Source organism: Neofelis nebulosa, chromosome 1 (genome assembly GCF_028018385.1).
Source record: "Neofelis nebulosa isolate mNeoNeb1 chromosome 1, mNeoNeb1.pri, whole genome shotgun sequence".
NCBI lineage: Eukaryota > Metazoa > Chordata > Mammalia > Carnivora > Felidae > Neofelis > Neofelis nebulosa.
The window spans coordinates 9097538-9123544 of NC_080782.1; the positions used below are offsets into that span (position 1 = coordinate 9097538).

The 26007-nt window shown below is 40.6% G+C and overlaps 1 protein-coding gene across 6 annotated transcripts in view; it reads right to left on the reverse strand.

Moving 5' to 3' along the window:
- Positions 1-26007, reverse strand: part of CTNND2 (catenin delta 2) — a 947889-nt gene that overhangs the window by 412170 nt on the left and 509712 nt on the right. For all 6 annotated transcript variants that reach the window (XM_058715770.1, XM_058715751.1, XM_058715761.1 and 3 more), the window contains exon 6: positions 9941-10113. In XM_058715770.1, coding sequence (XP_058571753.1) covers positions 9941-10113 — 173 coding nt within the window. The remainder of the gene's footprint in view (positions 1-9940; positions 10114-26007) is intronic.

Here is a 26007-nt window from a genome sequence, read left to right on the forward strand (position 1 = left end):
GCAGTAGGAATTGATATAACCTTCTTATTGATGATGAGCCCCTTGGGATGATATAAAACTTTTTTTACATACTTGGGGCAGACTGTGCCCTAATACTGTCTTCTAAGACAGTCCTTTGGAGAAGGACGATTTCTGTCTGGGTCTTCATTTTCAGCTCTTGGGAACAGACTCCACCCAAAGGGTTACTTTGTTTTTCCTACCCCTCTGAAATAGGAGACCCACCCATGTGAAATTAACAAGGAAGTAGAACATTGCCAAATAGACACTGTGATTAAATAGTTTCCAATAGGCTGAGTTTGGTACACACTAAATGTCTTTCCTTTCTTGCTTCCCATTATGGAAATTCATCAAGAGAAAAGTGAAACATTATTCCAGTTCCCATGGCTACTTTAAGTACATTATATCTCAAATTTTAAAAAAAGTCGGGATTTGTTTTTTAATGACACATGAGCAATATATAAAATTTATGAAAGTTCTTATAGATTAAGTATTTCGTCTGCATAATATAAGTTTCAGATGGGTCAGATTTAGCAAATACTCGTTGTGATTTATACATTTATGTTTGTGTGTGTTTGTGTGTATACACTTATACACCAAGGCCTCTTGTGTAATTGTGGAGTACCTTTATATCTACTTTATGAAAGTGTTTAAGGGGAGAATGGATTTTCAAAGTGTAGTAAAAAGAGTACTAAAATGGGAATTTAGGCAATGTATACATTATTCCCACCACCCATTAGCCAACAGTATTCAAGATCCATGCTTTAATTCATTCCGTAACTCAATAAACCATAAACTAGCACCTGCTATGTTCCGCATACAAATGAGGACTTTGTTCTTGAAGGCCTCTCTGCGATCGTATTTTACCATGACATTATTGTGGAGACCTATCGTCATTTATACAGAATAATGCCAGGTTAACAATTATGACATCGTTCTTTTCGGGAAGCCTGAATCTCTGAAAATATGGCACTCTTGGACCAGAATGTGGCACTGGCCTCAACAGAGAGCAGAGTCACTTCCTCATCCTTTCCATTTTATCTTGCATAAACAGGGTGAGGCTGGGCATGGGGGTGATGTGGGGTAGAAGTTCTCCAAACTTGGAAACTTATTTAATCCTCATTGTCTGGGGATCGGGCAGTGCCAGGAAAGCAAAACAAAACCCAGCCATGCTTCCAGCCAGTTAAAAAAGAAACTTGACAGCCTGGACTGTCTAAGGAATCTTGACTTCAAACCACAAGTAAGCAGTGTCACTGAGCAACACAACATTCTATACAGCAGGCCCATGATTTATGGGAAGTCCCCGTGAAGACACATTCAGACCTGCCAAGTTTCCTGGAATTGTCAGCGAGACCCCTAACTCTGGGTCAGGAGGAGTATTTGCCCGGAAAGCTGGGCAGCCAGGCCGACACTGTCAGGAATGGGGAACAGGAGTCCTTGTTTCATGGCTTCCCAGAGGGAGCCGTCGATCAGCTGTCTGTTTTCCCCTCGGGCCACATTCATCACCTTCACTTTCCTGGGATTACCATCAGACTGGTGAACCTAATAATTCATGGTGCAGACAGTCCTGGTTGTGGTGACTACGGAGGTCCTGGGCAAAAATACTGGCATGCGAGGCGAAGCCGGTGAGCACGTTTCAAAGCAAGGGAGACACCACAGGGCCAGGGTGCCAAAGAACACACACACACAGAGACAACACTGACTCAGTGAGCAAGGGGTGGGCAGCCAGTTGAGGCAAATAAGAGAATAAAAGCAATGACTGAGTAATATTTGTTTGATGAGTTAAGAAGCTTGAATAGTGTTTAAATACTAAGTAAATAGGACATGGCTTTAAGAGGACATCTTTTAAAAATGTTTTATGTTTATTTATTTTTGAGAGAGAGAGAGAGTGAGAGAGAGGGAGAGAGAGAGAGCCAGGGAGGGGCTGACAGAGAGGGAGACAGAATCAGAAGCAGGCTCCAGGCTCCAAGCTGTCAGGACACAGCCCAATGCGGGTCTTGAACCCACGGACTGTGAGATCATGACCTCAGCCAAAGTTGGACACTAACCGGCTGAGCCACCCAGGTGTCCCATAAGATGAAGTCTCTGAAGAAATACATTTCTAAACCATAACAATCTGGTAACACGATTTAGAAATATTAGCTACATGCTATTGATTAAAATATCTGAGAGCACGGAGAACTTTCCTAGAGTAAGTCTGCATGGGGCTTTAGGTCAGCACACTCAGGTGCTCAGGATGACAAAGCCGTCGACCCTCACAACTTGGAAAAGAGAAGAAATCACACCTCCAGAAAGCAGTCGCATTGAGGTATTATCAGAAATGTTCCTACAGTACAAAATAATTAAAATGAATCGACGTTCCCCAAAAGTTTTGTGCCCTTGAACTAACTTACTCCCTGGGATGAAATACATCTTCCTGAGCACTACTACCATTGCCCCCCGCCCCCCAATTTTGATAACCTCTCTTTTGAAATTAACTTTAGAAGGAATGTCACTCTTTAATATAATCCCCAAGGTAGAAAAGTCTGGTGCTGTGACAAAGGTTTGATTTTGGAAATAGCCAAATAGAATCATGAAGACGTTTGTCCAGCAATTCCCTTGAGGAGCACTGGTTTTGGTAAAAACTAACAGGAAACATAAAGAGACAGCTTCTGGTCACAGTTCATACTATCCCTGGAGTCATCACTGCTGCATGAGAACGGAAGCACAGGGTTTACCTGGCGGTGACCTTGTCCTAACAGCAAAAGGTGGTACCCAGAGCAAAGGAAACTTAGGTAATTGTAACAACCAAGGAGTTGGGAAGAAATTCCTTCTTCAGAGGAGGACAATTTAATTTAAAGGACCTTAAGAGCTATAATCTCTGAGATAATAATGGAGACCGCACTCACTGCTTTCTTTTTGCAGGAGGGTCTCAAAATTATGAGAGAAAGCGAGAGCGAGTGTGAAAGAAAGGGAGAGAGCACTGCTCTTGCAAATCATGTCTGTCACTCAAGTGAGAAGGAGGCACTAAGTGAGCCCTTTTCCAAGGTTTCCCAGACACTATAAAAACAGGGTGGTGCAGACTTTTGCATCCTGGGTGATGGATTTTCCTACCCTCTGACCTCCATTTAATAAAAGTATGATTAGGGCCATTATCAATAAATATTCAGACAAGTATTTCCTATGGCCATTAAAAGTCTCTATGAATGGAAAGAAAAGAGAGAAAAAGAAGACAGTGACTTATATAAATTTGTCTTAAAGAATATATAAGGAGGGCTTCTGGATGGCAACTTTTTCAAAAAAACTAAACGGGCCTTGGGAAAAATATACTACCAAGAAAAACGGTTTATTTCGGCAAGAGGTTCATTTAGTATTTACTTCAAGAAGCCACATCAAATGTTTACTTAGGAGAGGAAATGTTATAGTACAACACACACACACCCTCCCTGCAAGGAGAGATGTTTCACCTACTGAAGCCAGATTAAATATATTTATACTGGAAACAGAAGATGGAGGGGGAAGATTTTAAAGCAGCGCAATGAGGAAAGATTTCCAATAGGTGGTCATCTGAAAACTATCTTAAAAGAACCACTAGTTTGCCACAGACAAGTCAAGGAAAATAGACAAAATGGCATGATTTCTCCTCTAAATGCTATGCACTGTATATGCTAAATGCATCCATGTAATTTTGTGTTTCCCAAGGTCATGGGTGACTTTTCTCTTCATCAATGTTACCAGACAACAACTTTGCTCATAATGAAGCAAATCGGAGTGATGTCACCCCAGTTGTCTGTATGACCCTTTTCATTCAGCGGTCAATAAATCGGTGTTTACTGGGGACTTGCTCCTCCTCTACACCACGTGGGTCTCTGTCCACTGAGCCACCATCCCCCGAGCTCTCCACCCCCTTGACCTTCACATCGTCCTGATGTGAGACTGCACCACCTGTAAGAGATGCTCCAAATTCTACAAACACCAGGGCGCTGGCCCAAGTGGGCAGATGGCATATTTATAATTACGATAAAGTCTACATGAGCACTTTTAAGACATAAAAGTCGGTGCCACATTAAATAAGCGGCCCGCATCAAAAAGAAATGGCAACTTTGCTTCTGAGAAAGCTTACTGCTTTTCTAGGATAGATCCACTATTGCCCAGCTTTATTCCACCAAACCAGCATACGATTCTGACTTTCCTACAGCAAGCAGGCATTTTTCTAGAATTATAAATACACACCTACTTACATCAGTTCTGCGGAAGAACATGAGAGCGGTGTTAAAACCTTGAGGGTCCAATGCTACTCTGCTAGTGCCCTTTATACAGGGATATACTTTCTCTCTTGCACATTTTGTTTCTTTGAGGGAAGAAATGCTCGGCGAGACTACTTCATGTTTGCACATGGGGAGACACCGACATTTTTAGAGCGACTCCTCAATGCATTTCATATAATCCACAGGGAATCTGATGTGAGCGGAAGCAGACAAGCCTGGAGGAGATCCAGCTTCTCTATCAGCTCTCTACCCACAACCTCTGTGGTACGACTGTTAAGAGGGAGGCTGGGGTTTGAGGAGCCTGATGGACACCTGGTGAACCCTGGGCCGGTCACTTGGGATATGGAGGTCAACTGTGTGTGGTTCTTACTCTGGCAGCAAAGGCAGTCTGATCGAAGAAACAGACTCTTGCGTGACTAACTACAGGCGTTATATGTGATACGGTAGAATGATGCTTTCAAGGCCTACGTCAGGCCATGCAGTGCCTCTGAGGGTAAAACACAAGGTCCTCACAATAACGGGCTGGGTTTCCAGCCCCTTTGAAAAGTCCTGCACCCGCTTTAGCTTCCCTGCTGCTCCATCAAGATGCCAGGCCACCTCATCCGGGAGCCATTCACCGTATTTGGTGTCCCCAAGACACCCCTACATACAGCTACCTCTCTCCCCATCTTCAGGTCTTTCCCAATCCTTACCTTCTGCACAAGGCCCCATATACCACACCCGGTCCCATATCCTGTTTATCCTGTTCTGCGTCATTTCCTCCTCATAGAAATCATCGCTTTCTAACAAACTATGTAATTTACTTATTCCCTGTGTCGATATTCTGCGTTCTCATTGCTGCTGCTGGAATGTAGGTTCCTTGAGGGCGGGGATTGTGTCTATTTTCTTTCCTGCTCTCTCCCAAGCACACACAACAGCACACGGATTACAACAGGCACACAAAGCGTCTCAGATGCATTAAAGAATAACCCACGGATGGGGAGACTGGGTGGCTTGGTCGGTTAAGCCTCTGACTTTGGCTCAGGTCACGATCATCTCACGGTTTGTGGGTTTGAGCCCTGCATTGGGCTCTGTGCTGACACCTCAGAGCCTGAAGCCTGCTTTGGTATCTGTGTCTCCCTCTCTCTCTGCCCCTCCCCTGCTTGCACCCTCTCTCTCTCTCTCAAAAATAAATAAACATTAAAAAAAAAAGAAAAGAATAGCCCATAGATACACAAACGTAACTGGGGCACCTCAGGAGAGTTACATAAAGGACAAGGTTGACTTGGAGGAGGAAGGGACGGAGGGAGGGAGGGAGGGAGAGGTTATCTACACAGCCTGATTAGAGTCTGGGGCATGGAGACTGCAAGGTGGGGTAAAGAATAACCATAAATTGGCTCATGTTACTTCCCAGAAAGGCCCTGGGGGCTGATAGGTAGGGTCTTACCTTCTATGCCTCCCAGTCTCCTAAACTCAACCTAGTTATCTGAGGGGAAGGACTTTCAAGGATTGTAGTTAGGGCAACACCAGAGAATCAATATTCTATTGCACCTTTTGTGACTCATAGTTTTATCTGCAGACTGATACGATGGGGCAATGTAGGTGACGCATGTATTGCCGGGGTCTGGTGTAGAGCGGGTGATGGTCACTCCACCAACATTTATTCTGCTGAATAAGTCAGAGTTGTTTCTTTTTAATTGAAATTAGAATCTTCGAACACACATGATACTCCTTTGACATGGCATGGTGACATGATATATGAGCCAGACACAAAACCATTTGCTTTACTTTAGAATTACACATATTTTTTAAGACCCACACACACACACACACACACACAAAACAACCAAAAAAAAAAGAAATGTTTTTGTGTTGATTGATTATTGACCTTATTAACTTGGTCTGGCATCTGTTGGCAATAATTTGAATTTCCCTAGCCCCGCTGGCACTTTCAAACTGCAAGGTATTCTAAAAATTAATCCAGCCTTGAAGACATGAGCTTTCACACCAGTCAGAATATTGAAAAGAATGTGTCACTGGGCTCTGAAAAACCACTGCAATAGAGGGATTCTCGAGATAATCTAAACAAAAGGGATGCTATTGGAATGGGAAATGGTGCCCCTACTTTCTAGGTATAATGCTAAAGCCAGCTAAAAATACTGTTTACTTGTTCAATGCTTCTCTGACATTATTTTGAAGTCAGAGGTCCTATTGGGTATTCAATAAAACATGACTTTCCTACTGCAGCACAGAAAAGCTAAAAGTAACTCATGGTACCAAGATCTACCACTTAGTAAAATAAATAAGATTAGGTGTTTGCCAACAGCCTCAATCCTGTTAATCAAGTGGATTAGAACAACCCCCTGCTTTGAATGTTCAGACTTTCCATCCACCCACCTGCCAGAGTAAATGAGTATACCAGTCACTTTTGGCTCAAACTTAAGTTATCACTTTGAACATGCACATTTATAGACGTCTTCAAACTATAACCCTGATGACTTCAACTACATAGCTTTGATATCTTTACAACTTTGTTACATTTTCTGATTAAATTTTAAAGCAGACTTTTAATGTGAGGCCCAGTCCTGTCATTCTGAGTTTCCACTGTTATACTCCCATGTTAAGTACTGAATGAAAGAATTAGCTCCAAACAGAACTTCTATAACACAGAAGTAGATAAACCACCATACTGCTTGTCCACATTTATAGACCTCTGACTAGATCCAAGCTGTTGACATGGTCAATAATAAAAGGAAACCTATGAAACAGTGCTGGAATCACTAGGCTTCAACTCAGTCCAGATTTTGTGCCCTGTTTTACCACTGCTTCCTTAAAATGGTGTGTGACAACGTCTCTAAATGTGATGAGCTTGAATTTTCCCGTCTTTAAAGTGTAGATACTAATACAGCCCCGTGGTGGGCATGAAATAAGATGATGCACGTAAAACAGATTACTTCTGCGTGCTTAATAAATGGTAGCTATTGGGGCGCCTGGGTGGCTCAGTCGGTTAAGCGAGCGACTTCAGCTCAGGTCATGATCTCACGGTCCATGAGTTCAAGCCCCGCGTCAGGCTCTGTGCTGATGGCTCAGAGCCTGGAGCCTGCTTCCGATTCTGTGTCTCCCTCTCTCTCTGACCCTCCCTCATTCATGCTCTGTCTCTCTCTGTCTCAAAAATAAATAAACATTAAAAAAAATTTTTTTAAAATGGTAGCTATTAATTTTATAAGAAAGCTTTGCTTTAACAGCTAGTCATTATACAGCTATGTGTGAATTGAACTTAGAAGATGCTCACAGATGAGTTGAGAAGTTAACTGATTTTTCATTTTCTATTGACATTTCTATTTTCCATGATGCTCAGCTATGGTAATACAGATTTAAAAAAAGAAACTGATTCAGTGTTTCAGCTCAAATTACAGAGGTCTTAGGTATTTATGAAAAAAAAAAAAAAAGCCAAACAGGAGTAATATGAGTTCAAGATATTTTTTTAAAAAGACAGAACTTTATTGTTTTACTACCTGTGTGTCTTAGAAGTTCTAGGAGGCTGGTAAAAGCTAAATTCATAACCTTCGCAGGTTAATTTGAGTATAAAATATTCCTCATTTCTGAATGTGGCCTCTTGGACCTAGAAGTATAGTCAGATATAAGGATAATAGAGGGTGTGTAATACAGTTGCTTGCTTCCAAAGAATTCAAAATTGAGTGCATTCTACCACAATCACTGTATCATGGTCAAAGAGAAGACAGATGAGAAGGAGAAAAATAGTTCCTTTCAAGAATGGGATGCTTTTGAGAAAAAAAAATCTACATCTACATAGTGAAATCACAGCTTCCATTTTATCTTTTAATAAAATAAAATTAGATTAAAAAAATCTAACAATATTTCCTATGCTGACAACACCCACTGTTTCAAACATCACATAATGAATGTTCTTAGGTAATGAAAAAATACGCAGTATTATGTATATGTGATAAATGCATGTGTGTATGATTTTTTTGTAATAAATTAAAAACCATTTTTAGATAGTCCCTCGCATATCCTTGCATCTTTCTTTCAGGGAAATAGAACAGACCAGTACATTTAAAGAACAGTGATCCTGGGGTGTCTGGGTGGCTCAGTGGGTTAAGGGTCCGACCTCGGCTGAGGTCATGATCTCACGGTCTGTGAGTTTGAGTCCCGTGTTGGGCTCTGTGCTGGCAGCTCAGAGCCTGGAGCCTACTTCAGATTCTCTCTCTCTCTCTCTCTCTCTCTCTCTCTCCCCCTCTGCTCCTTCCCCGCTCACGTTCTCACTCTCTCAAAAATAAATAAACATTAAAAAAAAAATCAAGCACCGCAAGGGTCACACACTGCACCACAACAGGGGAGCCGGCCAATCTTCTCAGTGGAATGTTTTATTTACCCCTCCCTTTTATTCACATACCCTGTGCTTGGCATCCCCAAGAAGGTAAAAGTCACAAAGCCACTGACGGACAAGGGTGTTGCCTGCAGGAGGTAATCATATGTTTAACATATTGCCAGGGCAATAATTTAATAATTGAAATGCACTGAGACTTTTCAGTTCATGCTTCTCTGTGTCCATGTCACTGAAAATCAGCATCTCCCGGTGACTATACCATATGCCATTCTGGCTCGCCTTACCTCCTACCTGTCTGCAGACATTTCCAGAGGGCCACCGGGATGGCTAGGGGCTGCTGATAAAAGAGGAAAATGGCCCTGCCCTCAGGTTGCTTTCAGTTTTTAGGTGGAAAGATCCACGGATGTGTAGTAACGATAAACTGATAACAGAGATGGATGGGTTTGGTCGTTGGAAGCCCCCAGATGGGCAGTGCAGCTGGGGAACTGTTCCTGGCGGAGGTAATGGGGTACGGAGGTCCCGAGCGTTAGTGCAGAAAGGATGAAATGAAGCTCATCAGCTTAAAGGGCTACTTTGAAGGTGGCCGGTTCTTCATTCCAGGACCAAACATGCAGAGATTACAGTAAGTTTAAAGTAGCTGAAGAGAAGAGAGCCCTCCAATCAATACATTAATTCTGGTGGGCTGATCAACTAAAGCCTGCACCCCCAAATTAACATGTAAATAACGCTTACATCTCACGTGAAAAACAAATTCAGGTGAGGAGCTAGTTCTCTTTACCAAGAGCTGATCTCAACTGCACCTGATGAATTTGTGCTGTGAAACGACAGGAGAAAGTGCGCGGCTTTAAAGAAACAATTATAGGCACATTTCAAAATCAAACCTGACAACGTGTAACCACTCCTAAACTAATCACAGTTATCTACAGAAGAGTTCGGTGTACTTGATTATGCATTAATACTATGTTCCTTGATACGATTATGCCCAAGGAATAATTTCGTGCTTTTTTTTTTTTTTTTTCAGGAGAAAAAATTGGTTCCAGGTGCACTCACAAACTCGGAGTGTCTGTCATATTTATATCCCATATAGACACAGAAATAGTAACGAGGCACACATTCACATAGATGAGCCTGTACAAAGCAGACAGCAGGAGTGATCCACAGACATTCCTCAAGAAAATATCTACAATTCGGTGTTACTTGATAATGGTATTTGATCATTCATTTCCTTCACTCACAGCCCTGAAGGCATCTTTCCTAACTTTCCCAAGTTACCGGGCATGCCTGAAGAGGGGAGGAGGGAACGCGGTGGCCAGCTCGCAGCCCTGCTCCCCACCTGCTGCCGTGGATCCCCCATTCCCACACGTACCTGGCTGAAGCCGTGGGCCGCACCTCGGGCTTGCGCGCCTCGGGCAGGGAGCTGCGAAGGGGCCGTGTCACCCAGGGCCAGGGTCTGGTTGCTATGGTAGCTGGCCGGATACTGGAAGGACCCTTCAGGTTTGGAATTGAGCTGAAGTGCACTCTGGGAGAGCAGGCTGGGCCCTGCATTGAAAGTCATTTAGAGCAGTAAGTGACAGCCTCAGTGAAGCAGAAATGACATGTATTATTTATTGAGAGTAGCCTAGAATTATCACACGCGCATGATTCCAGCCATCTATGCTTTGAATTCTGAGAACTAAAATGACCATATAATTTGACTCCAGCTCTTAAATGAGATTTTTCTTTTTTGGCGGTTTAAAAGTTCTCAAAAGAGTAGAGTTTTTTCAAGTGATCTCATCCTGACCTACATAGAGACATTTCTTATGAGACAAATTAGTTAATCAAGGAGTTATTTTTGGATTACACAATATCAGAAACATTTGAAATAATTTAAAAGTCTACCTTTTGGCTCATGTTAATTGTGTTAATATAATTCTATCTCCTACTTAATTATCAGGATGCTGAAGTGCTCGAAACCTTCCAAGCAGTGGCAAATTGCGCTGTATAAATAGTGATGTAATACCTCAATGCCTGAAGGGTAGACAGTGTTTAAAATATTAATAGGTCTTCAAACAATGCAGAATTCACCCTGATCTCACAGAATAAGCAGCCACTGGCTGGTTATCTTTGCCATCGCAGCCGTGTGCAGAACAATGAGAAGATACAGTGCTCAAATTGGTGTTGCTAATGTGGCTGATATTACAAGTGATGGAGATATGAGACTCAGTTCCTGGCCGTCCTATTTAATTATACCTTGTATGAGAAACTGCGTTTTATTGTATTCCTTTCTATTTCAATGGGCTCCTTGTGAGAGTTTGCCCACTTTCTTTTTAAGCAAATGTCTTTAATCGAATGTTTTACCGACTCGTCTTGGGGGTTAAAAGAGCCCAAGCACACTTGTGCATGTCTGAGAGGGGCTTGGGGTGAGGAGGGGGAGTTGGGTGGGAAGGACTTGGCAATGCAAGCTTTCTCATGCTATCTGAACCACAGCACAAAGTCTCTCCCTCTTTTGATAGAGCATAATTATATACACACAGACTACGCTGTAATCATCATCCATCCTTAATCGCCCTCTTTGGCTATTTTAGACAATAGTATCATTCCTGATAAATGTGGGCAGATTTCAAGTTCCCCACTTCTTTCTTTTCAAGAATATAACATGGCTTCATGTTTCGAATGAAACCACAGATTTGACCTGCGATAGTATAAAAGTGATGTATATTTCTCAAAAAGCATCAGTTCCTATAATGTTTGCCATTTAAGAACTTCTTCCGCCTTCCTTCCCTCTAATTCTTTGGTGAGAACTCTAAACAATGCAAATATACCTTCTCATCATTGGATATTGAATAATAAGCCAATTTATGGACACAGGTAAGACTGGGTATTTTGAAATCTGGAAAAAAGTCAAGCAAGGATATAAAAATGCTCCCATCCAGTCCCAATTTCATCATGAAGGGCATAACAAAAGTACAATCGTAATCCTTTTTCTTGTAATTTAGAAAATAGAGTCCCAAGCAAACAGTATATACCAGATGGTGAAGATTGCAATAGCCTGCAAAAAAATCGTTTAATCCATACTGATGGTATTATAGGCCTAATCACCAGAAATACGATGTGTCTATGGGGAGTGCAGTCAGAGTTTCATTATGGATGCCAGGAACATACTGTCCCCACTGCTGCTGTGGCAACTTCAAGGCGCCGACAGAGTCAAGAGGCCCAGGTGAGGGGCAGACTGAGATACGAAAGAACCCTCGGAAGGAAGAAGAGCCAGGGTGATGGGGGCAGAGGCAGATGGGACTAAATGCAAGGAGAAGGAAGAAGAGGGAGGCATGGTGGGGAGGGGGACAGTTACAGACCGTAGCCAAAGGTGCTCCCCTTGGTCGCTACCCTACTGAAGATCACAGCTCAGCGGAGGAGAGCAAGCCACCGTGAGAGAGGGAAGGCCCTTTAAGATCAGTGGTCACCATTCTACTTGCCACTGGGGGGCTTCCCACAGAGACCTCCCTTGGTTACTTCTCTCTGCCCTGAGGTAATGGCTTGTCCTGGCCATGCCCCCTCCCCCATGACAGTTCATCTCCAGGGCAGTGAAAGTTGAAACACCACAGTGCCCAGACCTTTGGAAACTTCAGTAAAAGTGAAACAAAACAAAATAAAATCTTTAATTTCATGTACACAGTGAAACAATCTATAAAGCAAGAGAACTGTGAGTCCCGGTTATTTGCCTTTGAGGGAGACTGAATGACTTTGCTCTGATGAACTTTCTTGCCTATGAAGTTAGCAAGTGAAACAATTCTGTAAATTCTGAAGAGATTCATAAAATCATCACCAGAAACCTACAAACGCCTTCCAGGCAGGATATTAAAGGTAGCAATTTAAAGTCCCTTTGCAAAGAAATTTCAATTAAAAATGTGATTTATGTGCTCCTGAAATACATATCACGTAATAATCAGATCTGCTCATCTTTTATAGAATCAGTGTTGTATTTGATCAATACTCAACGAAAACAAACCGAGATTCTCCATCTCATGACTTTGTTCACACATCTCAAGCATGAAACCTAGATGCACTCTGACAAAGGTAATTGCAACAATGAGCAATGTATCATAATATTACAGCACTGACATATCACCTGGCAAGGACGAAACAGGACAAGAGCTGAAACACTGTGTGCCTTTTAGAATGATTTTCCATTGCTCACTAGGTTTCAAATGAACAGCATTTATTCATTCCAATTTTAAACAGCAAAGTTATATGAGAAGATGAAAAAGGTTAAAATTATAGGATAATCCTTAATTACTTTATAATGGAAGTAAAATTTACATATAACTAACTATTGATTTGCTTATTAACATTACTGTGCATTGAGGTAGAAAATACAAAATTTCCAGGGATTTCGAAAGCATTCATGGTTCTGGATTTTAAATTATGATTTGTTTTTTTTCTACAGAACTTTTTCCTTCATCAAGTCTTGCCTAGAGGCTCGGGCTACAGGTAGTATTAGACCACAGTCCTGAGGATATGAAGCATTCTGCTGGGGGATAAGGATGATGTGAGAGGATTTCTTAGGGTGGGGGGTGGGGAGAGACTGGGCTTTAAAATTCCACCTAGGGAAATGGAATGTTGCCTTTAGGGCAATTAACTCTTCCAGAAAAAACGAAAACTATGAGCAACAGCGGATCTCCAAGTCTTAGTAGGTCACAGAAAGCAACAGCTACCCTCTGGTATGGGAAGCATATTTCCAGGGCATTGACTGTGACTTCTTTGACCATTCTGGACCTTCCCCCAGGTGGAATAGTCCTCAAAGCTGAGCCCAGGGGTCTGCTCAATATGACTCAGTTCTGGGGGACTGGGAAGAGGAGGTGAAATGATTACCTGGTAAATAGTTAAAATTCAAGATTATATGCGTCCTTGATCTGATCAAGACACAATAATCCAACTGGACACAGGGGAGAAATTCCAAGGGAACTGCAGAATAGAGGGACATAAAACCTTCCATTGAACCTAGAAAGGTACCTGAAGCAATGCATCTTGAGTATAATACCAGTATCTCAATAATATCTCTGTGTGCTTTCACATACATGAATTGACTAGAGACCACATAGCAATCTGTGAAAACAACCGTCCTTGAATCTTTTTATTCTCAGAAACGCAAACAGAGGTGTGGAGAGGCTGAAGGGTTGGTCAGCCAGTGTCATGCACTTGGTAAAACGAAGATAGGACTCAGATCCTCATCTTCTATCCCCAAGTCTAGGGGTAGGTGCTGTTTAGTATCCAAGCAGTATTAAGTCCTATACACAAACTGATACTTTAAGGTTGAAAAATTCTTCCCTAAAGAGAAGCCAATTTGTTTGCAGGAGAAAGCTCTATGCCTCAGACTGTGGTACGCCCCCAAAGAACCTCTCCTTCGAGACTCTGGTATTGGCTGGGGAAGCTTGCTATGCACCGTCAGTGGGGCAGAGATCAGCCTAGGCAGGTAGAAAGCTTGAAAGGCTAATTTTGTGCATAAAAATTCAGACTCACAGGTCGTATTAGCACATATACTGTAATATATAGTCTGCTTTTTCCTAACTGAGCTAGAAATTCTAGAGTTTTCATGATTATATGCACTTATTCTGCACAGGTTTAAAGAGACTTCTGGAATTGTTCATTCTTGCCTTCTGTAGCTAAATATTGATCTCAGAAAACAGTAACCCTTAATTCAGCTACATACTTTGCAATAACACAGAAAAGGCCAGAGACCTGCAGTGCGTTTTTCCTAAGTCATTATGTAGGTCACAGTCATGCCAATGGGGTGGGTTGAAAAGAATCCAGAACTAGAACTCAGGAGACCTCCATGTTTATAAAAGCAGAGATGATGAGGATACTGATGTGTCAGTAACAGAAGCTAACCTTCACTGAGTACTTTCTAGGTTCTGGGGACCGTCCAGAACAGCTGGCATTGCTTAGCTCACCGAATCTTCACAAGGAGCCAGTGGGAAGGCACCTCCAACCATCCTGTTTGTGTCAGCAGGACTGAGAGGGGCACTAACTGAGGACACCCAGGGCTGCCTGCAGGTGAGGCATCTGGCTTCAGAGCGTGTGTTCTTAACCACACTCCATCACTGTGTCTCTACAAATGTTAATCTTGGCAAATTTGAGCACCTAAGGAGACAATGGATGGAAAAATGTTCGCAAAAGCATAAACTCCTTTAGGGATGTCCGTTTTTAGTTAGTCATTAGATCTAATCACATAGCCACGTGGTCTGATAATAACAAAACCTTGATTGGGATTTGTTTGTCCCGAAAACCTTATTCCAGTACTATCCCAGGTATCACTTAATGTTTCCCTTCAACACCTCGTGAGCTTTCATTTTACAAATGAGACATTCAAGGCACATCATTAAAGTGGCCTGCTTAAAATTGAAAACAAACCCAAACAACACCTAGTCGTCAGAGCCAAGAGATGAGAAAGCAAAGGTTCTCTCTGTCCCCTCAGCTTAAGATTCATTTCTCTGTCAATATCAAAACTCATCCTTAAAGTGATGTTTAAATGTCACCTCCTCCTTGCAGCCTGCCTTGATGCCTGATGGCTCAGAGAGAATTCATCCTACCCCCACCGGGTTGCTTTAACCCTCTGAGCAGCCCAGACTCTTGAGAAATTTTAAGCATTTGACAGGGAGATTTGTACAGTATCACACAGCAATGGGTTCTCCAGACGGAGGGTAATAGGATGGAAGCAGAATTCTGAACTTTTTTTTTTTAAGTTTAGTTATTTATTTTGAGAGAGAGAGAGAGATAGCATGAGCAGGGGAGGGGCGAAGAGAGGGAGAGAGAGGATCCCAAGCAGGCCCCACGTTGTCAGCACACAGTCTAGAGCAGGGCTCAGTCCTGTGAACTGCAAGATCATGAAATGAGCCGAAACCAAGAGGTGCACGCTTCATGGACTGACCCACTCAGGCGCCCCAGAATTCTGAACATTTACAATGAAGGCAGCAGGACACTGCTTAGATACTGGAGAGACTAGGACCGGGAATTTCCTGCAGTGTAGAGAAAGAAAACCCGCTGTAATTGAGGAAGGGAGAGAGAGGTGCACAGCTGGGAGACGTTTTAAAAGAAAAGCTCACGGGGACTTAGTGACGAAGAGGGCAGGAGTGAAGCCGAGACAAAATGACTCCACCGTGTAGCTGACTGCGAGCACTGCAGTGGGAGCCCGGGAGGTTCGCACAGTGCAGAGTAAGTCTTCCCAGAAAAGCGAGCAGACAGTAATGCACTGGTGTAATCATGCACGTACCTTCTGAATCTGTAAGTTCTAAGGTGATTTATTGGGAGTTGCTAATTCTGGTCTGCTTTACTTGAGCACCTGTCCCAGAATACAACACACGCTCACAGGTGAGGGCGGGAAAGCCGAAACTCCCAACGATGTGGCATTCCCAAGCAGAGAAATTAGTGGGTGTGTTTTACGGAAGGATGGGCTTAATTTTTAAATTACAGAGCAGAAGGAGATGGTGAGGATTTATGTAGTTAGAAAGGGACTCTGAGCTTGATTTTAGTACCGGCTCAAATATAACCTGGCAATTTCCAAGATCAAAGTTTGATTGCACGTGGGTGAGACTTGAGGACAGAGACAGAGCTACCAAAGTCATCAATAGTGGAAGTTGAAGCCACAAGAATGACAGTTTCTAGGAGCGCCTGGGTGGCCCAGTCGGTTAGGCATCTGACTCTTGATTTCAGCTCAGGTCGTGATCTCATCGTTCCTGAGATCGAGCCCCATGGTGGGCCCTGTGCTGACAGCATGGAGTCTACTTGGGATTCTCTCTCTCCCTCTCTCTCTGCCCCTTCTCTGCTCGCTCTCGCTCTCTCTCTCTCAAAATAAATAAATACACTTAGGGGGGAAAAAAAGATAAGGTTTCTAAGGGGTGATTATCAATTTAACTCCAAAGGGTCATTTTTACCATTAAAAACAAAGCGTTACTAACAAGAATGCACTAAAATAAACCATTAGAATTAGGCAATGCCTCAGACAGGCACTCCATGAATGTTCTGTTGAGGCTGTTAATTCAGGATTATCAAAGGAATAATAAACACGCAAACTGAGACAGACCCTTTCAGGACTGGACACCTGACTTTGGCAGCTTTGTTTAGATTTACGTTTGTCAGGAAGTTTAGAAACATTTACTCTTAGGCTAAATTGAGTCTGTCAAAATGATATAAAAACTTATCTTTACATAGACCATGAAGGATAACGCCACCTAGATTCACATACATCTATAACTGACAGACTCTGCATTCATTTCTACCCTCTCATTCTCCAGTCTTTCTGGGAGGTTAAGAATGATTTGAAGGTTAAGTGTTATTGTGCTTTCAATGAGCGTAAACTCTCAGAGCCACATCAACTGAAGAGAAAGAGAACATCTTTCTTTATAAAAAAAATGTTGACCAAGAATAGAGGAAACAGTTGGTGGAAATTATATAGACATATACAAATGGGCTGTTATAAATCACAAAATCAATGAGAAGTTGTCAATTATTTGTAAGATTATCAAATTGATTTTAATAAGCTCATAGCATTTTGGTCATATCTAACTGCAAGTTAACTTTATAGAGTACAAATATTGACTTTTATTTAAATCGAACTACTAATCAGTTTCATTTAGAGTGGCCATTTCCTCTTTGTGAATTCTGGAAAACTTGTCAGCTTAAGCTTACTTGGAATACAGGTGGCTCGTGGTGTTAAACTAGTTATTTTCTTCTAATCTTCACTAGTAACTCTCAAAGCTCAACTGTAGGCGTTTCACTGAGGAATTTCCCTGAAAATGGTAGTTAGGCCCATCCACTATTCCTAGCATTAACCAAAGAAAAAAGCTCGAGAAGGTTGTTATGCAAGGAAGCTCCGAGTGATGTGGAATTATTCCGAGGACAGGTGTGTTTCTACACTTGATTTTTAAGTCTGTCCGCAGAATGTCAAATTTGTCTGGGCAGCTGCTTGCAGTCTGCAATGCTTTAGGTGAAAATTACAGCTCTAGTGGTCCCAGGATTAGAAAAGTACTCATTTAGTTTTTAAACTGATTTAGATTCAACCAATGCTATTGTCCTAATCAGTGGGCTTTTTCAAGTTTTCCTATTGTATATGGATAAATAGAAGGTCGGTAATGTACTCACACTTATGCAACAACTCAGTTTCTTTACAGCTGTAACCAATAGAGGGGAATTAACAAAATGACATTTACCACAAAATGAACTTCAAATGTATAACTTTAGTTTAAAATGTATCGCTCAAGAATTTTATTATGCATGGGATTTTACATGATGTTATAATCACAGAACAGTATTTTTTTTATAGCTCATTACAATTCCCAACTATTTCCTTGTAAAGTTTTATCTTCAGATTATTTACCATTTAAAAAACTTAATGTAGCACACAGAGGAAAAGCATTATATATATTTCTTCATAAATTAATTGCCTAAAGATAATACATCCATATTTCTTATTACCAAGAATTATGAAAAGAAACAGAAAATTAATATAAACCAGTTTAGCAGGAAACAAAATTTAAAAGCTAAATGCTGAAAACTAATTTATTTATGGAGTATACTAACTTAAAGAACCAGTGTGTGATTTGCCACAAATCACAGACTTTTCCCTTAGAAATCTGCAGGACTTGGCTGTGCATTCCGTACGAGCAAAAGTCAAGGGAAAACACCCAGGTGACACACAGGACATAGTAATATCCACCTAGAAGCTGTAGTTAATTTCCCTTCCAGATGCTCCCTCTCTCAGGTTTGCAACAATTTCTTTTTCTCTGATTTCCTTCTATCACATGGGTATTCAAGGGTCATGTTCTACCTTTTCCAAAGAGGCAAACATGGGAATTGAAGGGATAAACAAAGGCATGAAGTACCAATGCTTCCTTCTCCATTTCCAAAGCAAGGGAAGACATGATGCAAATTTCTCGTTAAAAACATCATTCTCGGGGCGCCGAGGAACTCGACGAGGAACTCAGGTCCCTAATCCAACATCTTCTCCCAAAGGAGGTCTTCCTGGGCCTTTGATCATTCTTTCAAAACAAGAGCAGTTCTCATAACACTTTCATGCTTCTAAAAAATCACTGAGGACTGCAAAGAGCTTTTATTTATATGGGTGATAGAGAATGTTATTCACTATATTAAAACCGAAAGATCTTTGAAACGGATGACAGTGATGCCGTCACGCACCATGTGGCCTCTGGAAAACCCCTGTAACGTGGCTCCAGTGAGACGCCTTCACCCTCACTGGGCGAGAATGACCGTGCAAAAGCAAATAACATCGTAGGATTTTTGTGAAAACTCATGCCTTTGCAGCCCCCCTGAAAGGGTCTCGGGACGCTCCACGATGCCCAAGTACACTTTGAGAACCCTATTCTACTCCACGTCTTACTTTTTTTTTTTTTTTTTTTTTTTTTTTTTTTTTGCTTGTAGCCATTATCTACTTGACCTTATAGTATTCAGATTACTTGATTTCAGCCTTTGCTGACTAGCATGTAAATGCCACAAGGGCAGAGACGCTCTGTGCTTCCTTTAATAAGTATTTAATACATATGTTAAAAAAAAAATGAATGACTGTAACACCACCTGTGCCCATACTGATGCAATAAAAACCCAGCGTATTATGCTTTGATTGTATCAGTTGCTGTTGCAGTGGCTTATTGTTTGACCAGGGGCAGTTTGAGTGTTTTAAGTTCTGGGGGAATCTCACAAGACGTCTCCACAAGGTATTACCAGAACGCCCCTCCTTTCACTGTCTCCTGAGAAAGAGTTTGCTTGTTCTGACTTTCTCACCGGGGCGTTCGCCTCTGTAACTTTTCTTATACTCATGCCAGTTCTGATCCTTTCCTTCCTTTCACCAGCTTTTGTTCGATACTCATATTTATGTTTTGCACACCTGTGTTTTGGACACTTTGACAATTCCAAAACCCAATTTTATTTTTATTAAAAATTCTCATCGGGCTTTAAACTCTGTGCTTGATCTCAGGACACCCTACTAACACGGGTGAGAATGATGTTGGTTTGTTTTTTTTTTTTAATTTTTTTTAACGTTTTATTTATTTTTGAGACAGAGAGAGACAGAGCATGAACGGGGGAGGGGCAGAGAGAGAGAGGGAGACACAGAATCGAAGCAGGCTCCAGGCTCTGAGCCATCAGCCCAGAGCCCGACTCGGGGTTCGAACTCACGGACCGTGAGATCGTGGCCTGAGTTGAAGTCGGCCGCTTAACCGACTGAGCCACCCAGGCGCCCCGAGAATGATGTTTTTAACGAGAAATTTGCATCATGTCTTCCCTTGCTTTGGAAATGGAGAAGGAAGCATTGGTACTTCATGCCTTTGTTTATCCCTTCAATTCCCATGTTTGCCTCTTTGGAAAAGGTAGAACATGACCCTTGAATACCCATGTGATAGAAGGAAATCAGAGAAAAAGAAATTGTTGCAAACCTGACAGAGGGAGCATCTGGAAGGGAAATTAACTACAGCTTCTAGGTGGATATTACTATGTCCTGTGTGTCACCTGGGTGTTTTCCCTTGACTTTTGCTCGTACTTACCATTTCTGCCGCTGTTAACTTCCTACTGGCCCCGTGACACCAAAGGCAGTAAGGGAAATGGATGTGAGTGAATTTTGAAAGGAAACAAATAGATGCATGTAGTATTTAAAGATAATTTTAGACTTGGAACCATGACAAACTTCTGGAAAGAAGACTGTCATTTGCATTTCAAAAACCAAAGGCATAAGATGAAGTGATTTTACAGGAAATGAACAACCCAAGGAGCAACTCAACTAACTTGAATAAATGCATTTCCAGGAAAAGACCTGGGATCTCCAGATTCCGGGTGATAGTTCTCAACCACTGGTGGAGCAGTGGGAGCAGGAGGACTTTTAAATCCAGGTTTTCTGACTCCAAGGGTGGGATGGGCTGCCTTGTACCCCTTCTCAGAGGCTCTTCATTGGGTCTACCTAAGGACTGGTTTCCACCAGAAAAGAAAATGAAACGAACCAGTTCTCTTTCCCTGAGCGTGATATCAATATTGTGAGCTGTGGTCTATACATTTATTTTTTGATTATTTTAGTTATTATAAAAACCTTTACTCCTAAAAGTGTTCTGCATCCTTTGGTGCCATGCTTACTAGGAATTATGAAAAGATTCACTTTATAAGGATTTCCCTCACCTTTATTGTTATTACTGCATAAGACTCGATGGAGTTATATTTTACAGTATCTTACTAACTTGATCCCTCAACAATTCTCTTGCTGCATAACAATTAAGAATAATCACAGTAATTAAATAAAAATGACAGACTGTAAATCAACAGTAAATAACATATCCACCTCTGTCCAAGTATATATGATTATTCAATTTGGATTCTATCTGCTCAGAATGGTAGGTTACATGATTGATTCTTGATTTTTTTTAACATGTTCTGATTTGAAATCTCAGAATAACAGTCCTTTCTTTGCCATAACATTCAGAATATAATAAGCTCCTAAGGTTTTCATCCTCCCGAATGCTGGGGTTTTCTAGAATGTGGTGGAATTTAAATTTGTCAATATGCTCCAGATAAAAATAATTACGGTTTCAAAATACAATATTTAAACAAATTAACATTGTCTATAAACATGTAAGTCATTTTCTCCAAAGTTGTCCATTCCATTTCTGATTTTGACTGGCAAATAGTTTTATTAATTTTTGGATAAGATCTAATCACACTTCTCTCTGAGTTTATATCTCCAAAGATACACGGATTAAATAAGGTATTTAGTCCACAGCAGTTTGGCTCAAGCCGTATATTATGTGAGAAGCTAAGGTTCTATCGCTGAGGTTCTAGAACTTTTTTTCTTCCCCAGTAAACAACAGCAATTCTCCTAATGACTCTGTGACACATATTTGTTAGATTTGCACTAACTATATGAAATGTGTCAAAAAGTCACCGGATATCAATGTGTTGTTTACAAAACAAGAACATAAACATGGTATGTTGTTCTACTACTTAATGGGATGTCATGCAGATTGCTTCTTCACTCCCGTAGTCATTCTCTGCCCTTTTTGCCATGTGGAGTCTCACGAGGGCCCCTTGCTCTTTGGTTTGTGATCAGATTTGGCCAATAGTAGGCATGGGGACATCAGAAAGCAGGAGGAGGGAAGTTAGGGTGTTTATCCTTCTGCTCCTGCCACACCTCTTGACTGCTGGTCCTGTTCCCTAGACTTCTCCTTCATGTCCACTGTGGGAAGGGCTGCCCTCTGTTGCTGCTACCTGAGCACCTCAACAGACACCTTTTATGCCCTCAATCTTGCCCACTCCTTTGCAAATAGTCCCTTAATGAACTTCTCTTCAGTGAAACTCTTGAGGAGAATCTATTTCCCAGCTGGACCCTGATACAAATACAAGAGCAACAGAGAGACTTTTATTTTATGGCCTTCTAAACACTTAAAATTAGCCGTAATTGATCCCTGAAATGATAGTTACCTACCCAATATTTTAAAATTAGTCTCCTGGGATGCCTGGGTGGCCCTGTTGGATAAGTGTCCCACTGCAGCTCAGGTCATGATCTCACGGTGCATGTGCTCGAGCCCTGCGTAGGGCTCTGTGCTGACAGCTCAGAGCCTGGAGCCTGCTTCAGATTCTGTGTGTGTGTCTCTCTCTGCCCCTCCCCTGCTCTCTCTCTCTCTCTCTCTCTCTCTCTCTCTCTCAAAAATAAATAAATCATTAAAAAATTAAAAATAATTTCCCCAATTTTACTTCATTAGTTCTGTCTCAAAGTTACTCTGAAAATATTAAGAACAAATGTATCTGAAGAATTACAATAGGGGCACCTTGGTGGTTCAGTCGGATAAGTGTCCGACTTCAGCTCAGATGATCTCACGTTGTTGAGTTCGAGCCCTGTGTCCAGCTCTGGGCTGACAGCTTGGAGCTCAGAAGCTGGAGCCAGCTTCAGATTCTGTGTGTGTCTCTCTCTCTGCTCCTCCCCGGCTGTCTCTCTTTCTCTCTCATAAATAAAGAAACATTAAAAGAAAAAAAGAGTAACAATACTCTTCATTGTGGTTTTTGATCCTTTGGCATAAAAGTTTTGGATGGTGATTTTATCACCTGGGTTATTTGAGTTTTTTTGTTTTTGTTTTTGGTTTATTTTTCCTTGTTACTTTTCTATCTCAAACAACAAAGCAGGGGCTTGCAGGAAAAACAAACAACTAAAATCCTAGGAGTCTTCAAAATAACCCAGTACATAGTAACAGGACATAACTAATCTTTCCAAAAGACAAAAATCCAGCAGTTACCAAATACATTCCAAAAAACCCTACTGGAGTATTTAAGTTTCCTGGAACAAAGATACATCTTTTGTAGATAATTTTTGAACACATATTACAGGAAGCGAAAAGTGAACACTAAAAATTCATTCCATTTCTCTCATGTGTATAGAGTGTTTCAATTAGGAAAACTCAGGATTATCAGTTGATTAAAATTTTTTTTAAGTTCCTATATTTACTCCTTTTATCACTTTATTTATCTCTTCTACTATTTTATATTACTTTATCTCTGCATTACTTTTATTATTCCCATCTTTCTAATTTCTTTGGTTTATTTAGCTCTTTTTAAGGTTTCCCCAAAATGAGTACTACATTCTTTGATCTGATCTTTGTTAAAAAAATTTTTTTTTATATTTATTTATTTCTGAGACAGAGAGAGACAGAGTGTGAGTTGGGGAGGGGCAGAGAGAGAGGGAGACACAGAATCCGAAGCAGGCTCCAGGCTCCGAGCTGTCAGCACAGAGCCCGACGCGGGGCTCGAACTCCCAAACCGCTAGGTCATGGCCTGAGCCACAGTCGGTTGCCCAACCGACTGAGCCACCCAGGCACCCCTAAAGTTAAGATTTACTGAGTACAGTAAATACCCCTGTATTTTCATTATAAAATATCACTATTCTATTTGTTTCTGTTTATTTATTTTTTAAGTTTGTTTTTGAGAAGGGTAGAGAAGGGGAGCGACAGAGAGGGAGAGAGAGAATCCCAGGCAGGCTCTGCTCCATCAGCATGGTACCTGATGCAGGGCTCGAACCCATGAGCTGTGAGATTATGTCCTGAGCCAAAAAGCGAGAGTTGGACACTTAATCGACTGAGCCACTCAGGCGCCCTGCTATTTTACTTGCTTTTTAAATAGTATGTAACTTTCTTTTTATTTCTATTTTTATTTGTAGATTCAAATGCATTTTCTTAATTTTACCATGGATATATTTTATCATTGTATTTACTTTTAATTTTACTAGATTATTACCAAAGAGGGTGGCCTTTCTATACTTTTTTTTTAAGATGACTTTTTTTTTTTTTTTGAGACAGAGAGAGAGAGAGAGAGAGAGAGAGAGAGAGAGAGAGAGAAAGCATGACTGGGGTGGGGTGGGGGAGCAAAGAGAGGGGAGAGATTAAGAATCCCAAGCAGGCTCCATGCTTTCAGTGCAGAGCCCAATGTGGGGCTCGATCTCATGAACCATGAGATCATGACCTGAGATGAAATCAAGAATCAGATGCTTAACTGACTGATCCACCCGGGCACCCCTCTGTACTTTTTAATTTTTAGGATTGTCTTTACTGCCCTATAGCTGATCAAGTCTTCTAAGTTTTCCTGGACATATATAACAAATGTATACTATCATTCAATGGATCTAACTTTTTAGATATAGTTATTACATTGGTTTGTCGATTATGTATTCCAATTTTACGTGTCTTTCCCTTCCTGAATTCTGTCTGATTCTGTGCATTGAAATGTTCACAATGGTATTTTTCATCAATTTCTCTGTTCATTCTTAATAATTTTTATTTTAATATTCAGGTATTATTCTGTTTGGTACATCACGTTCACTAGATGTTAGTATGAGTTTATCACATCCTTATAAGCAAAAACATTTTCACTAGATAATTCCTCTTTGACCTGGCCTAATGTTCCTGCATTAAATTCCACTTCATCTCACAAATTCTTCCCAATCCTAGTTTATATTGATTATAATTGCTGTTACTACTCTGTTCCTTGAACTTCAACATTTGTTTCATTAATATAAATATATCCCTTATCAACATCACATAACTATCTTATCTTTATTACAAACTTTTTATTCTTTTCAAAGAATTCAGTGTGCTCACCTGTAGGGCGAGACTAATATACTTGATTCATCCCTCCTGTTTCAACTTGTTTGCCTCTTATTTTACTTCTCTTCCTTCTTTTTTTCTGTACCTTCTGTGTATTGAAGGTTATTCCCTCTCCTAAGCTCATAAGAGAATGTTTCTCTATTATCATATGAAAAATATGATATCAAATATCAACTCTCTCACAAGACACACTATTTTATCTCTATTTTCCTTACTCTAACAAAGTGAGTACATGTGCCTCAAATATTAATTAAATATAAGTCAGACTACAACTACCCCTATAAGAGAAATACATTTATTGACTGAGAGATAAGTAATGAGGCTACATTCTAAAATATAAAATACAGATAACAAGCATACACTATAAATCATGCATCTTATTTTAGAAGTTTTATTGAGGGGATTCAAATGGGTTTAAATAAATCTGGATATTCATGATGATGTTATCCTAAGAGTAGTGGTGTTATAAAAATTGTAGAGAAAGTGAACTAATGTATAAATTTAATGGTTTCAAGATAAGTATGCTATCTTATTCTTATATCTTCCTTTTAAATAGCAAACCTTGATGGGTATTCAAGGAGATTTTATTTTTTTTAATTAAGAAATGAAATGCTCCACTGATTTCTGATATAGAAATTACCAGTGTGATATATGTTTTAATGATTTCATTTTTAGCTTTTTGTGGGATTTTATTAAACTAAGTCAAGAGATTTTTATGATTTATTAAAGTGAAGCTCATTTCAATTCACAGCACTTTTATTCCTAAGCCTCAACCACTATGGTTGAAAATATATATAATTAGGAGGAGATGAAGAAATTTTAAAATATTCTGTCGAGGTTAATATGCAAATTCAAGGTGGCTACATATAGAAATACAAGGGGCTACTGCAGAGTACTATAGCATAATACTAAGTAGTTAGTCCTGAATATATTTCATTGATTCTTTCTATTTTGTTGCATAGCTGTTGTACTGTTTATGATCTCCACCAACAATGATCTGTGTATGTAAAGCATTCACAGTAAATTTCAAAGCAGACACTGTACTGGTTAAACAAATATATGGTGAGTTCATTCAATGTGATAGTCTGGTTAGGTGCCAAAAAGGATATCAGAAAATTGGTGAGAATCCCCACTCTGTCAGTAATTTGTGAGGAATCTAGATTCAATTGCTGACTTAAGAGAGACTATAATCTAACGTGAGTTGGGATGGGTGATGTGGGAAGGAATTAGATGAGAGTGGACTGAAATGGATAAAACATGTACAAACACAGGTTGAAGTCCTCTTAGATATAGCTTTTTATGTTAATTATATTAGAAT